The sequence below is a fragment of the Eucyclogobius newberryi genome, unplaced genomic scaffold (assembly GCF_026437365.1).
Source record: "Eucyclogobius newberryi isolate DKJ021-1_F unplaced genomic scaffold, fEucNew1.0.hap1 SCAF_2, whole genome shotgun sequence".
NCBI classification, from domain to species: Eukaryota; Metazoa; Chordata; class Actinopteri; order Gobiiformes; family Gobiidae; genus Eucyclogobius; species Eucyclogobius newberryi.
In genome coordinates, this window is record NW_027315834.1 from 36,551,708 (window position 1) to 36,570,437 (window position 18,730).

Sequence of the window (18,730 nt, forward strand, 5' to 3'; positions counted from 1 at the left end):
AGTCAAAGTTGGGGAAATTTATTTGATCAAATCCAAGACCAAGAACAGACATTTCATCTTGAAATGCAATTTAAAATAATAACAGATTAGAGAACATGGTGACTAGGTGTACGTATGCTAACGCTAACACCCTCAGCTACATGACGCACAGACAGAACTGTGGTAAGTGTCTGGTATGTGAACGTAACAGTTATTCAGATAACTATAGCATAAAGAACACGCTAACAAGTTTACCAAAGCGTCAGTCACTTCTAAACAACTCGGCCAACTCCGGAGGTAGAGGAAGTGCAGATTCTTCAATAATCAACATGTGACATGCGGTTGCCAGGGTGAAAATAACAAAATTATATATAAGTCGCTCTGGAGTATAATTGCACCCCGGCCAAAACTGTGGAAAAAGTGCGACTTATAGTAAATAACATATGCACATAATACAGAAAATGTAGCTAGTAGTAAGTTATAGTCATAGTCTATTTAAAGAATTTACATAGATAAATAATAGTAATAATAATAATATGTTAACAAGCGTCTTTTTACTCAAAGATGCTTGTTTAAGTAATATCTTATACAGGTCTCTTTATAGTTCTCAATGCAATGAAGAATGTGATTTTGATTGATAATTCAAAATCCTACTTTTTATCTTTTTGTCAGACATGAAGAAAAATGAAGTAACAGGTAAGTCATGTCCTTCCCTGACAAATCTTCACACTAAACTTTCCTAGTAAGTCTTACATCTTGTATTATTCTTGTATTATGTAACAGCTTTCTGCTACAACGACAGAGGCCGTTTTTACCAGGGAGATGTAAACGTGACAAGATCAGGAATTCCATGTCAGGCCTGGAGCCAGCAGGTACTTTCAGTGTTTGCAAATATTTAGTTTGTATGGAATTGAATTTTTGCATTTGTATGGTGGGCGTTTAGCGTATATTTATATAGCGACTTTTATGAATGAGAAAGCTGACTTGGGCTGGTCATTAGGGTATCCACCTCAAACAGTGAGACAGGTCAGAGGATTTGGTGGGACATGGTGGGGCAGTTGTGACTTGATATAATACATAACTAACTTAAAATAAAATGAAAGCTATTGGTTACTATTCAACAAAGAAAATCAAGGATGAATTTAAAATCTGATGCAGAGCTTGTTTCTACTTATAACTAGACAAAATCAGACGTCAAGGGCCAAAACTACAGAGGGTCAGCATCGCACAGAGTCCAGCCGATTGTTAGGGGTTCAGGAACAGCTTCAGTTTGAATTGTCCTTGTAGATTTGACAGATATCCAACTGATGTCACCAACATAAACACCTATGAAATGCATGAACTATATGGAATCTCCCACAGGTTCCAATGCTTATTTTACCATTTACAATCCAAGTGTCTTCACCTTCTGACCAGGATGGATGACACTCCTGGATGCTGCTTCACGGACGCTTAGTCTTTTACAATAAAAACTCCCTGCAGTTCCTCCTCCCCACAAACTTGACAACGTATACATATCTCTAAGTGTTAACACGTGCAGAGCCACTTCCTCATGCACGATCACACACTCTCCCAGCGGCCCAAGCGCAGCGCTCTTATGCTTCTTTTTTTTACTGCCAGGACCGCTGTTACTGCTCTCCTGCGCTCGCTTTTGGGTTCTGTGTGCCAGGTCAGCAGTGAGGGAGGGGGACGCTTCACTCACATCCTGGTTCTGGAAGCAATTAGGCTTCACACGCATATGCTGCACAGAACCCCGTAGTGTTAGCAGCGCCGGGTACATGAAAGTCACCCAACATTAAGGTTATATTATGCAATCCACAATTAGACCCAGACTAGCCAGATAAGTCATACCGCACCGGGGTTAGATGTTCCCAGTCACTTATCGTAAAAGTTGTGTCGGTGCATAAAACGGAAAGAATGAACGGAGTAAAGATTTAATATGTGCTAAAATGGCCACACATGAACATGGAAGCGCGGTGGCGTGCTTTCAAATATAGCATGGACTAAATTAGAGGAGCACAATGAGCTAGAGATTAAGGCTGCTTCAACCCTTTGGACTGCATAAAATCATAAGAGTTGATTATACAATATCCATCATTTTGGAGTGTGGTGCAGCCGCTGTTTACTGCAAATTACAGTTAAACAGAAGCGTTTCCAATGTTCACGTGCAAAACAACTCTGTACGCTGTTTAGTGTCAGGCCATGAACTACAGACACTAACAGTATGTTGTACACTAGTGAATGAGCTACAGCCATACAATATATATATATATATATATATATATATATATATATATATATATATATATATATATATATATATATATATATATATATATATTTATTATGCATTATTTGAGGATCCAATATAGAACTGTCTTTGGAAATATATACAGTAAGCTTGACAATGTTGTACTCTGCAATATATTTGAGTACATTATCTTGTACTTAAAGGTGGATAATTTAACTTTTCTGGTGGAAGGGCTGCATCTTGCTCTGCTTGGAATGTTCTCCTGCTTGATATTACACATATTACATATACACTTTTGCATGTAATGGTGTTTTATTTGCTCAAACTACCTTAAAAAGCACATATCGCTAATGTGAGTGTGGCCACCTCTTCACAGATATGATCTGTCTGTCATCTGGCTTTCTCTGTTGAGATATAAATATTCAATACCCTACAGTGGATGATTCCAGGCAAAATGACAACATCTCCATGGAAACAACAAGGTAGTGGACTCATCAGAAAAATGAATCTCCATCTTTTAAGATGAGGGTGGATTCTGGTTCTGGCATTTCTAACCCAACTTCAGGAGCGGTTCTAATCATTTTCACATCCATGTTATTCGTTTGTGAAAGGCTTTTCTGGAAGCTCAATATAAAGGTAATTCCATACTTGATTAGACTAATTATACTGAAGATATATTGCTGTAACTTTACCCAGGAAGCCTACAATTCCTCATTTGCATTCCTCCTCTTGCCTAATCTCTGTGTTGGGGTTCTAAATGGTGTTATTGCAGTAGTAACAGGCGCTTATCCGCACTCTGAATGCTGTTGTTTGGGCTCCACTAGAGTCTGGGTTTACTGAGAAAATACAGTGACATCATAGAGCGCCCGGATCCCGAGCTGCTACCAGGAAGTGCCATAGATGACTGCTTATTCACATAGCCTGGAAAGTGAGCCATGTTCAACACTGTAGCTTTATTTGGCTGATTAAGAGCCTGGCCGACATCAAAGAATTCATTTCCTTCTTTGAGTGCAATAAAATAGTGACGTAGAGGATTGGAGACTTCCACACAGATGGTCATGTATTTAACTTCTGTTTTAGATAATTAGTGGAAAGAAAGATGTGTGATTTATGGTAGCCTCAAGAACACATTAAAGTAAAGGAAAACTGAATGAATGATTTTGCTTTAGAGAATGGGAGGAAGCGTGACGATTGTTTTGTTTTAATACAGCAAAAATAAAGGCAGAGCAATGAACAAAAGAAGACAGAGCGAGGACATTTAAACAACTTTAAAAAGGCTTGTAGTCCGACACGTCTGTTTTTCCAATTTCAAATTTAGTCTAAATGTACGGAGAGCAAACTGTTTTATGTTGTAAATAAGTGAAAGTGTTGTGACTGAATTGTTCAATTTGTACCGCAAAGGACTGTTCACTCTATTGTTATTTTGGATTTCCTTATTCATTCTTAATTATTGATCCAAACTGTATAAGTAGATGTCAACCCAAAAGTGTTTTTACCTGGTTAAATAAAGGTTAAATAAATACATATTTCCTCTATCAGAACAACAAGACAACAAACAAACAAGACAACAAACAAGCAAACATTGGTCTGCAAGACTCTAGGGTTAAGGAAGATCAAATTCATATTTTTGGATCAGTATTTTATGTTGTCACCATGGCAAAATGTAGTCTTCTTGTGGTCTATACAAACATACATTTCTAAGCTTGGTTATGGAATAAAACGACATCAGTTGTGGTGAAGAAAACGCAATGGGTGTCATAAGTTCATTTTAAAACACATGTTCCATTTAGTTCTACCCTTGGATATTCTATCAGATTTTACACCCTGACTGCATGGGACGGCCTCAGTGAGAGCACCTGCTTTATATGTGACATCATAAATCCTCCTTGCATAGTATTATACTGTGAACTCTGCCACAACTTTGTCCAAGGTCATCCTTTACCCAAGAAAGCAACACATGTTTTGAGTCAATCATTTTATAGAAAAGATAAAATATTTGGCAGCACAAGACCATGACACTGGAACCATATGAGGCTCCTTTATTGTACACTTCAGTTTGTTGAAAGAAAGTAGAAACACAGGCACTTATTTACCCAAGTAGTGAAGATTATTTGAACAAGCTCAAGTGTAGTCTAAGTCCATTAGCTTAAAACGGTGTTATATTGGACCATGACCATGTGGGAAATGAGGCCTGTGAGTCAATCAGCGCAGGCCATCTCTGCTCTGCTCTCAGGGATCGGCTTTGCGTTGGTCTTCTGATGAGTATCTTGACACACAAAGTCACCAGATGTTCAATATTTGAGCTGGCGCGGAGGTTCTGAAAATAAGCAGACAACTGTCCACGTCTGTCACGACTGAGCGTTTTACGGCCCCTGTTCTTGGTGAACTCCTGTGTTCTTGGTGAACTCCTGTGTTCTTGGTGAACTCCTGTGTTCTTGGTGAACTCCTGTGTTCTTGGTGAACTCCTGTGTTCTTGGTGAACTCCTGTGTTCTTGGTGAACTCCTGTGTTCTTGGTGAACTCCTGTGTTCTTGGTGAACTCCTGTGTTCTTGGTGAACTCCTGTGTTCTTGGTGAACTCCTGTGTTCTTGGTGAACTCCTGTGTTCTTGGTGAACTCCTGTGTTCTTGGTGAACTCCTGTGTTCTTGGTGAACTCCTGTGTTCTTGGTGAACTCCTGTGTTCTTGGTGAACTCCTGTGTTCTTGGTGAACTCCTGTGTTCTTGGTGAACTCCTGTGTTCTTGGTGAACTCCTGTGTTCTTGGTGAACTCCTGTGTTCTTGGTGAACTTTAGCGTTATCTTGAACCCGACACTGGGAGCCCATCAAATACATAGGTGGGTAGGTAGATATAGTACACAAGTAAGAGTACTGTTGCTTTGAAATGATATTAATCAAGTAGAAGTATAAAGTAGTGGTCCAATAAACTACACGATTAAGAGTAAGTATTTGTGGAAACTACAACTCAAGTAAGAGTAACTGGCTATGGTTACAAGCACTGTCAAAATCTGATTATTATCTGTTTTTTTCTTTTTTTGAAGAGAGTTACACAATTATAAAAATAACATTTAAACAGCAAACAGATGTGAACAATATATTTTCTTTCTGATCAATGTCGCTCGGATTATTCGTATCATGTTTTAGTGTTTGCGTGTCATTTAATACATCTTAAAGGTCCAGAAATGATCAGATTTTGGTGTTCAACGACTTATAATTGGAAGTTAGAAGTAATTGAAAAGACACAACTTTAAATGATGAGCAAAGACTGGTATTTTAAAAAGATAGACCACAAAAACTCGAAAAACAAACAAACACCTGCATACTATTTGAAGGAGCGGTTCAAGAATCAAAACTTTAACGGCTATACTGAAAAATATATCACTCAAGAAGTACAACTGTATTTAAAAAGTTGCTCAAGTAAATGGTTAAATGAATGCAACTGAGTATAGCCTGCCCACTTCTGTTTGAATATCACAATTTTTGGAATATGTCCATCTGAATCTCTGTCTAAGCTTTTGGATTCCCTCTAAAAACATTGCCTTGTCGAAGAATGTAGGATTATGAATCTTGCATTGGGTTGCATTTCCCCCCCAAAATATACAAGGATTTCAAAAGTCCACAAAGTACTTCATATTAAAACAATATTATTTAATGTGCATATACCGTTAACCAATCTGCTCTGTGGCCAACCTAAACACCTGAAAGTGAGTCCCAAATCCCACTTCTGTAGGAATGAGGGATTACATTTATTATCCCCAAATCATCTTAAATTAGAACGGCATTTAAGATTTTAGTAGAGAAATATTTGTACTTCTGATTGAACTAAATGATGCTGTATTTTAGGTACCTCATCAGCATCGACTGTCGGTGGATGTGATTCCTGAATTAAAGGACTCGGAAAACTTCTGCCGGAATCCTGGAGGCATCAGTGAGAAACCCTGGTGTTTTACGACAAATCCCAACATCCGCTGGGAGTACTGTGCCGTGCCCCAGTGTGGAGAGACGGAGAGAGGTACAGCTGTTTTCAGGAATAAAAACAAAATAATATTGAAGGTTTGAAGATTTTCTGAATATTAAAATCAATGGGTCTCATTTTAGACATGGGTCAACTGTTGAGAACTCACACTGAGTATCCAAGTAAGCAAGTTCACAATGTCAATGAATGTGATTATACGAGTATAAATGTATTCTCCAAAAAGCGTGAGCATGTATTTAAATGTACATTTATGTCACATTAACTCTAATCCATCATTCATCGTTTTTGTAAAGTTGGTCACACACTAGAGAAATGGTGATCAACATTAATGAATTATATTGAATTACAGATTCTTCTTTGGTCATGTTGTTAATCATTATGCTTTGTGAATCATGATGTTTCCTCTCCAAAATCCTAGCAACATTTAATCCAATGGTTAAATTGTATGTGATCTATGCAAACACAAACAATTTGATGAATATGTACTGATTAGCGCTTTTTAGAGTCGATAATGTCCATCTAAGTTATACAATAGTGAAAACAAACACACATTATAAGTCCTGCATTACTGTTTCGTTGTAGTGGTGCAGCCGGATCCCTCTCCCCCTCGGCTGATCCCTCGGTTCCCTCCCGTGACCTCCACCTCCCCAGCCTACTCCATGTCCGTCATAGTGATCGTCATTACCTCGCTGGCTGCTGCCGTCCTCCTCTCGGGGCTCATTCTGGCCTGTCACCGACGCAGGAAACACTGGAGGAACAGGAAGAGGTACAACACATCACCCCAACGAGCTGTTCTATATAATACTGTAGTGGTGTTTGTGCCTCACAGCAGGAAGGTCCCGGGTTAAATACCAACCGTTTGCATGTTGGTTGCTCTGGTTTCCTCGACCAGTATTAATATGTAAATTTGCTGGCTTGACTTTAAAACAAAACTCCAACAATGGAGATGATTAATGGATACATGTGGAGTGTACATGTGGCTGCAGCAAAAATGGCAATAACAAATAAATGGATGACGGGAACTGAGCCGACCGTCAAGGACTGGACTGAGATAACGGACATTTATTAAAAGGAAAAACGGACTTTTACTTTGAACTTAAACATGGACAAATTGAATAGACTCTGGGTCGTATAGGATCGATTCATTGGGAGACGTATGCGTGACTGACATTCTATTTATTATTTCCTTTTGATTTGATCTTTTCACCCGTCTTTTCTTGTTCTTTCTGTTTTCTTACAATTATACAAAAAGAAAAAAGGAAACTAAGCAGCTAAGCAGGGTTTGGCCATAGTACTGCAGAATGATGTTATAAGATAATCTATCATGAATGTGGTGAGTAAGTGATTGGTGGTTGTCCGAGGGGCTGAAAGTGCAGATTAGCAACTTGGCTTCAAGCGTTGTGGTTGACTAAAGAAATTAATGGTTGACTAAAGACCTGCCCTGTGGATTGATTGATCAACTAAAGGGGGTTGGAGCGCTGGCAAAAATGTATTGCGCAAAAACTATTATATATTCAGAGAAGTACGAGAAAATGGCATCTTGGGAAAAGGGAAGACAGATTTAACTGTCCAGTCACACCAAAACTCCTCCAGCTAACCCAGACCATGCATTCTCATTTCTGCTGTTGAGGATACGTATAAATCCTTATAATCTTGAATCAAGTTAATATACAACTAATACTACTAATAAAGGATTAAATTACTGCAGCTCTACTGGTTTCTGTCAGTCTATCCTTGGAAAGTTGTGACTAAAGTAGTAACTTACCACAAGCGAGTAAGGAGTGAATATTTAATGGAATTTAAGTTCTTTGGGAGTCTTGAAAAAAAAAAAAAAATCCATCTATAAATATCAGCACAGCAACATAAATTATCCTTTACAACATTTCAGACACATCCCAAGATTCAAATTGCCTCAGTTAAGCAAACATTTACACCGCTACCTACCATTGTATAAAGTCCACTCTTAGGAAATGCATTGTATAACATGCATAGTAGATTCATTCTTTTTTATCATTTTGTTTTTCAGAGTAATGGAGACCCCCACACTGACCACTCTCCCCTCCGAGCTCCTGCTAGACCGCCTGCACCCAAACCCCATGTACCAGCGGGTGCCTCTGCTGCTCAACTCCAAACTGCTGGCTCTGGAATATCCACGCAATAACATCCAATACGTCCGGGACATCGGAGAGGGCGCCTTTGGGAGGGTTTTCCAGGCTCGGTGAGTGGGGCCGACCGCACAAAAGAACACAAGTGCACGGTGTAATGCCGAGAATGCTTTGACCCAGCGGCAGGCAGACTTAAGACAAGGCCAGGCTGCTCGTATACTGAGAACTAGTGCGTCATTTACAAAGTGACACGGTGCAGTACATGCAGGTGTCACTTTCAAATGTCACTGTGGTCCCAAACGCATCTGAAACAGAGGTCAGGACGTAACTAAACGGAATTTTGTCTGTTTGGGATAAAACACAATCTTGGATATGGAGGTCATGACGGAACTTGTTGAGTTATTTCAAAGTGGACATAACATGCTTCATTTTGGCCTTCATTGGCTTTTAAACTTGCTTTAAAAGGGGATTGTGATTATTTTTCATTTAGCCTAATGTTCAAACAATGGCGATGAGATGCCATAAGTATTCTGACTCTAGTGTGATAAATATATTTACCAGTGATGACCAAACGGTTTATTGGGTTGTTTTACAGTCTTTATGGAAGTTTTGCGCTGCTGCGGGGGGAAAATGGCGGATGTACACGGTATTGGTTGTTTTTTTCTGTAAAATCTCGTGCTCAATACGCTTTGTTTAAAACGTGTTTCCAGCTTTATAGTGGAGCTCCCTCTGCTGACAGCAATTAACTTGAACCATGACAAAAGCCTTTTAGCAGTCATTTAGCAATTGTCTGTCATGCTATGTCTGAAATTTGAATGCAAGAAATGCAAAGAACAAGTGATTTCTGAACATCCAAAAAAAGACAACCTGGTAATGAGGATTCAAGATGTTTTCTTTATATATATACGTGTGGTATTCCAGTTCACTTGTAGATTTCAAGGACAAAGATACACTACCAAACTGCAAATCACAACATTATTGAGAAATAACTTTGTAGTTTTAGACAATTTGAAACACATTTCTAATATTGTCTACACGTGTTGTTGTCTTTGCCTCTTTGTTAATACACATATCCAAGTCTTAATAGTTCCCAATTGAAGCCAGAATGTCTTGAAATGTCTTGAGCTGGAGTGAGATACATATAAAAGCATCATGTGTCCTGTATTCTGATCTGAGGACTGTCCAGCTGCTAATTCTTCCGAAGTGAGAGGTAGATTGGTGTCACATATGAACACCTCTGGGAACACATGGCTGGGTGTGACTTTGATGAGACATATTAAAATAGTCCCAAACACTTCAAGGCTCTGTCCTGCTTCAAGTTCTAAGGGGCTGTGGAGAATAAATAGATATCTACTCTGTGGTTGAGTTTGTTATTTTAGAATGCAGAAGTTGAGAACAATCATAACACACAACATAGCGATACAAATATAGTTGTATTTAATCATTAACCATTATTATTATACCAGGTAAGCAAAACCACTGAGCTCAAGACCTTTGTTGCAAGGGTGACAAGGGGCAAAGTGAAGACCTGACAGCACACAAGATCATACATTTAAAAAAAAAAACTTTAAATAAACTAGAATAACATGTATTTATAATATTTGTATAATTTGTTATTGTTAATTTTTAAGTTAAAATAAAATGGACATCACAGGTGTAAATAAATGAATCAATGACAATACAAGATAAGTAAAAGGAAATAAACATTAACAGAATATTTCATTAGTTACGTGTGCCGTTCACTTTAGCCTCTGTGTCTTCGCCCCGTCATCGTGGAATTTCTGTTTCATAATCGCAGTCCTCCGTGCTCTTTCACACAACAAAACTACATTTCCCAGTTTTATATTACACCGACCGAAGACGTGTCCACATATTACAACCAGAGGAAGTTTGTGTACTGCCAGTGTTACACATACCACATCTTGAGAAACACTGTCGAGGACAGAATTATGCAGACGACACTCTGCATTGGTCCATTTTCACCTGCCAACTGTGAAACACAGATCTGCATCCACCAGATCAGTGTGTGGATGTAAAACAACTTTCTCCAGCTGAACTCAGACAAGACTGAAATCATCGTCTTTGGGCACAGAAACAAAGATTATGTTATTATGTGTTATCAGTCACCTCCAGAGTGTCGTTCTAAAACCTACAAATCAAGTTAGAAATCGGGGGGTAATAATGGACTCAGACTTGAATTTTAACTGTCACGTAATCAAAATCAATAACATCAGCAGCTTCTTACCATCTAAAAAACATTGCCAAAATCAAAAATATAGCATCTAAAACAGGCTTGGAGAGATTTTCTCCAGTAGATTAGACTACTGTAACGGCCTGTTGACTGGCCTCTCCAAACGAGCTGTAAAACAGCTGCAGTTCATCCAGAACGCTGCTGCTCGGGTCCTGACTAGAACCAGGAAGTATGATCACATTAGTCCTGTTCTCAAGTCTCTGCACTGGCTCCTGTGGCTCAGAGAATAGACTTTAAAGCAGCTCTGCTTGTGTACAAGTCTCTCCATGGCCTAGCACCAAAGTACATCTCAACAAGATGTTAGTGCCATATGAATCATCTCGGACTCTGAGGACCTCAGGGACCGGCCTCCTGCTGGTGCCAGAGTCAGGACTAAACATGGACCGGCCTCCTGCTGGTGCCAGAGTCAGGACTAAACATGGACCGGCCTCCTGCTGGTGCCCAGAGTCAGGACTAAACATGGACCGGCCTCCTGCTAGTGCTAGTCAGGACTAAACATGGACCGGCCTCCTGCTGGTGCCAGAGTCAGGACTAAACATGGACCGGCCTCCTGCTGGTGCCAGAGTCAGGACTAAACATGGACCGGCCTCCTGCTGGTGCCAGAGTCAGGACTAAACATGGACCGGCCTCCTGCTGGTGCCCAGAGTCAGGACTAAACATGGACCGGCCTCCTGCTGGTGCCCAGAGTCAGGACTAAACATGGACAGGCCTCCTGCTGGTGCCAGAGTCAGGACTAAACATGGACCGGCCTCCTGCTGGTGCCAGAGTCAGGACTAAACATGGACTGGCCTCCTGCTGGTGCCAGAGTCAGGACTTAACATGGGGAATCTGCGTTTCAGTTTTATGCAGCTAAAATCTGGAACAGTCTTCCTGAAGATGTAACACAGGCCTCTACTCTAGTGTTCAAATCCAAGCTAAAAACTGTTTTGTTTAGCTGTGACATATGACTGAAAAGATTTTATTCAAACTCTTCTTTGTGGTCTTAATGCATTTTTCCCTGTTGTGTAAAGCACTTTGAATTGCCTTGTGTAAGATTGGGCCCTATAAATAAACTTGCCTTGCCTCTATTGTAACTCCTGACGGAATATATATATATATATCTATATCAATACACAGCACACTTACATATTATGTATTCAGTTTCAATACGCAGCATACATACAGAACACAGTGTCACAGTAAGGCAGTTAATAAAGGGCCAGTTCCTTGCTGATATGCTCCTATCTTCACTTCCTCCATGTGGATGAGTTATCACCACATGAGCTCCTACCTAAACTAAATATACATCAACACTGCATGTATGAATTTGTTCCTCTCGTGAGACGCTACAGGAAGCAACTATCCCCCTAGTGATGTGTACTGCATATTGGCTTCCTGGATTTGGGAATGTTATTAAAGAAAACACTCAGTTCTACTCTAGCACTGTATTGCTTAAAGTCTTGCCTAATATTTCCTTCAGAGCACCAGGCTTGCTGCCAATGGAGTCATTCACGATGGTGGCTGTGAAGATGTTGAAGGAGGAGGCATCGGCCGACATGCAGAATGACTTCCAACGAGAGGCAGCGCTCATGGCAGAGTTTGACCATCCCAACATTGTCAAGCTTCTGGGTGAGTAGAAAGGTTTCCGATAAAGAATGAGATTGTCCAATATGTTTTTATTTACTGACAGTTGATATCAAGATCCAACATTTTTCTTGCTGTTGTCAATATCTTTTTTTTTTTAATTCATGGGAAGGCCAATAATATGACGTTGTTAAATTCATAAATTATCTTTTCATTTGTAAAAATTGTAAAAATAAATAAAAAATGATCAGAAAAACCATGGGAAAAAAAGTAAAACTCACTTTCACCACAGATTTAAAAAAAAATCATCCAACACAATCACTGACACAGATATTAGCACTGATATATTACACATCCCAACATCTGTGTTTTGCATGTGGAGATTCCCAAGACCATTGTCATATCCTTTGAGTGTAGTTTTCAGTGCAAAAAACAGATGTAGGGAAACTGAATTTAAAGATTTGCAAGACATAATTATTTGCCAAGACAAGCTCAAGAGAGAAGGTTGTGAGCAATCGCTGCACTTTCTGCTACTGACATTGATCTCACTTGACCCTAAAATTGAAATGGAACAAAACACATTGAATGAATGATGAATGAAGCTATTTGATATTGATGTTTTGTGGCATTCTTAACTTATCACAGAAACATACACTAAATTAGAGATGTTTTTATGTTTTTTTAAAGAAATGTCCACAGATAAACACCATCTTTTCCCTATTTTTTTAATTAATTAGTGCTGTTGTTTAAAACTACAGTGAATTTCAAAAGTAAAGAAGAAAGTGAGGAAGAAAAATCCATGATTGTAAAACCTTGTGACGTAATAGAAAAGTAGAAATAGTCCCAGCACTGATGTACCCATATAAACTAAAGCCACCAGTCCAGAGAATCCAAACATTGATGTAGTATATTTTTCAATAATGTTTTCCTTTCTCCAAATTTGTACTCGCTAAAGCCAACGTTTTCCAAAGTCAAGCTCTTACAGCTGCTTTTGACTTTAAATAGCACAATTGGATCCCTGGATCAGTGCATTGGCTGTATTGTAGAAAAGTGAGAGCAGATGGATGGACGTCGTACAGGGGGTCATTGGTCAGCATCGCTCACGTAATGACACAATCTAATGATAAAGTCTAGTGCCTTCCACCACATAAACCGGATTATGTGCAATCACAGAACGTCACGACAGGTGATAGAATGGCGTGTAAAAGTTCACAACTCTTGGATCTGTATTCAGAAGAACGTAAAAACAGATGTTGAAGATATTTGAAATCAGAGAATCTTCCTAATTCAGCATTATATTTTGCTGACAGAAAGCAGTGAGGATGTGCAATGGATATTTCTACAAGAAGAAGATCCAGAGTTCAATTCCCCAACCTTGCATGTTCGTCCCTTGTCTTGCTCTTGGACACAGTGGCAGTATCTCTATAGCTTTTAGTGAAACAAGGGTGGTAATGTAAGGATTTTAGTAAGTGGAGCAACACGCTAATCCTAACTGGAACTACCGGTAGTTAAATCTGAGGAACATTTCTAAACTTCAGCACACACAGCTGCTTTTGACATATATAGCATCTCTGAATCCCTGGATCAGTGCATTGGCAAGTGCAAAAACAGATGGAGGCAAAGAAAATGAGATCTACTTTTCTCTCTTCATCCAATATTGTTTACAGGAAATACCCAGTAACCAATTCATGTGTTTTATTTTGAATGGCAACACCTTTTACATCAGTATCAAGTTTGCACATTTAGAATCCGTCAATGACACACGAGTTGATTCAATTAAGACATAAATTAGGACACTAAAAATACATGTCAAACACCGTGTAAAAATATCATCACGAGCTAAAAGATCATATGTTTATTAGATTCAATGGCTGGCGCTTCTGTGTTTTGTATTTTTAGCAAAGGTCAAAACTCTTCATCCCACTGTTGACCTTTTGTTGAGGCAGCTACTGTTGAAGTGTGCTCTTGTTTCTCTTGGTCATGCATGAGAGCCGCAGAGGAACCATAATCAGACTGTGATTCTCTGGGGAACTGTCCTGCACGGTGCGGCCCCCCAAGGACATTTAACTCTGATGACCTGCACGCGTCTTAATCTTGGAAATAGTTATGTTTACATGGATTGGTACAGTTGAAATTAAGTTTATCCAACTGTGTAATAGAAGAAAAGACGTCCAGCCTTGCCAAGGAGCAATGGTCTGACGCAGGCAACCATAAGATGTGTCACAAACATCTAATATTTTAAAAAATAAATAAATAATGGATTAGTCTACAGAGCATTGAATCTTTACTGACCTCTTGAGGTTAGACTTTATCACAAACGTATAGAATGTGATAACAGATCCATTTTGCACTAAAAACTACACCAAATACTTTCTTTACTGCCCATTATAAAACCTGACTTCGAGCATGTCAGGTCAAAGTATTTGGCAATTTTTTTTTAGACAGCACTAGAATTTAAAATAAAGCTGTGTGGTCTTGACACTTTGACCGACTGCCCAATGTAAGATTTTAACACTTGCAAATGGTCTGCAGAAGTTTTATAGTGACTATAATTGGTATCAGATGATGCCAAAACCAATGTAAAGTAATTGTATAGGAGCGTATTGTAGTCATTCCAGACTCGACAAGTCTTTTTTATTTTTTTGGCAAGTTTTGCACATTTTACTCACTTAAACCGTAAAGTGTGGAACAGACTGTTTCCAAAAACCTGGATTCAGAACCAAAGTAATGGAACGAAGCATCGCTGCAAGGAATACATTTAAGACTCAAGAACACTAATGGCATAAGAAAGACATAAAGCTTTAATAATAGAAAATTAGATTGTTTGCAATATATTTTTGCATGGTATTAAATGCAGATGTATAGTTTATATGTTATAAAATAAATAAATAAATAAAGTTAAATAGATAAAGTAGGAAGTGTAATTTTGACTAAACGTTGTACTGCCATTACTACTCACTGTACTACATAATGCTGATTAATGCATTAGAAAGTTCTTGGATATAAAAAAAAGTGTTTTCTTGCTAAAGCTCTCTCTTTCCCCTCTTTGCAGGTGTGTGTGCGGTGGGCAAACCCATGTGCCTCATGTTCGAGTACATGGCCCATGGAGACCTGAATGAGTTCCTCCGGCGCCGCGCTCCGACTCAGTCCAGCCGCGCGGTCAGCCGAGCCAGCATGTCCGTCCGCAGCTTCGCCTCCGAGTCGGACTGCTTCGGGTTCAACTGCGCTGAACAATTCTTCATCTCCAAACAGATCGCCGCGGGGATGGCCTACCTTTCTGAGCGCAAGTTTGTGCACCGCGACCTAGCCACCCGGAACTGCTTGGTTGGGGAAGACATGGTGGTGAAGATCGCTGATTTTGGCTTGTCCCGAAACATCTACTCTGCCGATTACTACAAAGCCAATGAAAACGATGCCATCCCCATTCGATGGATGCCCCCGGAATCAATTTTCTACAACCGCTACACCACGGAGTCGGATGTGTGGGCGTACGGTGTGGTGCTATGGGAGATCTTCTCACATGGGATGCAGCCTTATTATGGGATGGGTCACGAGGAGGTCATATATTATGTTAGAGACGGGCACATATTATCCTGTCCAGAGAACTGTCCCGTGGAGCTGTACAATCTGATGAGACTTTGTTGGAGCACGCATCCAGCAGACAGACCGAGCTTTAGCAGTATCCACCGAATACTGGAGCGTATGCACCAGACCACAGTCAACACTAACGTGGAAATAATCAGTACTGAGAAGCCAAACCCTGACAAGGAAGCAGACTGCTGAGAGGTAAAGGCTGTGTGACCACTTAAAGACTTATCAGGGCCCTCCATACTGAGGACATCATATTGACTTCATGTCATCAGCAAACTAATGTCAATTATTCAAGGTAATCTTTGATTTGTCTTCTTAATCTAAGTTCACCCATATGGATTTCAAAGACAGTATGTGTTGTTTTTCTTGGGAATTGGGAACGTCATCATGGATTTATTAATTAATATTAAAAACCTTTCATTTTCTACATAGAATTTCATAGTAATTCTGAGAGTAATTCTCATAAAATCCATTAAGTTTTCTTTAAAAGGGATCAGCACATGTACAGATTGTGCTGTAGACAATACATTTGCATGACTTTATAAAAAGTATTGATTCCTAAATGCAGTATATCAAGGGGCCGGGGCTGGTTATTTGCCATAGTTCAAGAAAACACTTTTGATTCCGTACAGTGTTAAGTGGGGGAAAAAGAAAAGAAATGTCTTCCTGGGACGGACAATATAATCCAATCAGAGCTGTTGGATAAAGTCTGCCTGTAACTATATCCCAGATTGTTGTTTCTCTGTTATAGTTCATCATCGGAGTGAGAGAAGTGGGTGGGGCTAACAATTCCTTCTGAAACATTGTTCTACACAAAATTAGGTACCGGCCCTTCAAAATAACTGATGGTAATCAAATGTGAGTATAACGTTATCTGGCTTTGTTATAAAGTCAATAGTTACAAACTACAATTTTTTCCCATAATCTTAAACTTTGAGCAACAAATCACACACTTAGTTTTTTTTATTTCACTGATTTCTTTATTTGATATGCATAATAACAGTTAATAGTGTTTTTATTAAATACATTTTATAATTCCAAAGTGGCACACAATCACTTTAGGATTGTTGTTGTTTATTCCATTGTTGGGCATTGTTTTATTTACTTTGATTGTTTTATAGAGAATGTATAATTTTGTATGTGTGTATGATATTCTGGAATTACATTAATTGGTGTCATTAGTTGTCTGTATCACTATATCATAAACTGTCCTCAAATAGTTAAACAAAAATACTGCATTTGCATTTGTGTCTGTATTTTAAACATATATATATATTTTTTGTCTAATTTTAACAATTATTGCAAATTTTATATTACCGATGTGACTTCTAAATAAAAGAATGTATCATGACATCCAAAAATGTATATGTTTTACTCTTATCCCAAATTTAACATAATCAAAATGAATTCAAATAATAATAAAGTTATGGCTGAAATGGTAAATACATTATTTTTCACCTTCCTCATGTTGCCACAGTTCCTTGACTTGCCTCTGGAGGGCACTCTGCATTTCAAACTGGTAAACCACACTTTATTGACTGTCCCCAGTGAATGACCGTGGCACGCACAACACTTTTATTACACAAACGTGTGCAGTGGACTTGTGTTGGTGGAGGATGTTGAAAGTGTTTATGTCTGAGTTTGTGCATGAGCAGGGGATGACCAGAGTAAACTGTTTGGACAAGAGCGAGCGTAGTTTGGCTTAGGACGCTCCATCTGTCTTCTGCTACATCTAAACTGTGGCCCTCCGCACTGCACTCCCACTTCCTCCTTTGAGTCTGCCTGTCCACGCATTTTACAGCCCACTTAGATTATCAGACAGTCTTTTCAGATATAACAGGTCATATTTCATTTGAACTTTCCAACATGATGAAGTTGTTTGACTTGTCACACTTATGGTTATGATTGAGAAAAGAAATGTGTCAAAATATCAAAAAGATCAGTACTGGGGGCTACATTGGAAAAATAAAGTTCAGCCCATTATCATCACTGTCCTGCCCAACTCCCCCACTACAGTGTAGATGTATTTGGACATCAGATGGATCTTCTCTCCTTTTAGTCTTGAACTATTGAGAACCAGCCATCAGAACTACAGGAAAACAACCGCTCATTCTTACGAATAATATGAAATCACCACCAATGGATGACAAACAGTGTTTTTAATAGGAAATAGCGTAAGCAGCTGATTCGTGATCGCTTTCCTCTGTTCCGGGTGAAAGAAGGGCTGCACACAGTGGCCGTTGTTTAGAAATACAAACTCTAGTTCATCACAACTAGTTGCTTCATGATAACAATTTATGTAAATACCTTATCTGCCTCTACGTGTTTGATTGAGGGATCCAAAATGTATTCTGTTATTCATGTTTGTTAGTAGGCTAATTACAAGCTTGTGATACATGAACCCACAGCAGTTATAGTTAGTTCAGATTCCCCTCACTGAGCTGCAGACTAGCACTCATCTGTGATTGGCTGAGGATTGTGTGGATTTCGATCAAAAGAGGCATTTTAGGTTGAAACCAGCTGGATTTCAGCGTTGAAAGTGCAAGAGTCTCATGTGAGGCTCATTATGTTTTCCATTTGGATAATCTTGAAAAACAAAACTCAAAATTAAACAAGATAATAGTAGTCATGTCCACATTTTCTTTTACTTTTTTTTTTTTTTAAATCATTGTTTTCAGTAAAACAAATACTGGTATGGGGACACAGAAAGGCCTCGTTTAAGATAGCTGAAAACAAAATAAAAAAATGAATTTCCTCTAACCTTTACTCAAAGATAATTTATCTAGTGACCGTGGTCTGTGTTTTGGCTGGTTTAGTGTCAGCAGATTTATGCCTCCCTCTACTGTAACAACATGATTAGTTGCTGTCGCACACAAACTTATGCAGCTCCGGGAAACATTTGGCTGGAGTTGCTGGTTCTGCTCTTTCTGTCCCATCACATTAGAAACATAGTGACCCAGCGCTCTGACAGGAGCTCTAAATATGCACTGCAATAATAACCTTTGCTTTGCCCTGCAC

At 39.1% G+C, this 18,730-nt stretch overlaps 1 protein-coding gene across 1 annotated transcript in view; it reads left to right on the top strand.

Moving 5' to 3' along the window:
* musk (muscle, skeletal, receptor tyrosine kinase) overlaps positions 1-16,937 on the top strand; it is a 34,029-nt gene extending 17,092 nt beyond the window's left edge. The window contains exons 11-17 of the mRNA XM_072455212.1: positions 652-675; positions 763-851; positions 6,070-6,238; positions 6,785-6,968; positions 8,229-8,420; positions 12,018-12,166; positions 15,174-16,937. Of these exons, the coding sequence (XP_072311313.1) occupies positions 652-675; positions 763-851; positions 6,070-6,238; positions 6,785-6,968; positions 8,229-8,420; positions 12,018-12,166; positions 15,174-15,904 (1,538 nt within the window). The 3' untranslated portion in view covers positions 15,905-16,937. The remainder of the gene's footprint in view (positions 1-651; positions 676-762; positions 852-6,069; positions 6,239-6,784; positions 6,969-8,228; positions 8,421-12,017; positions 12,167-15,173) is intronic.
* Positions 16,938-18,730: the final 1,793 nt, after the last annotated feature.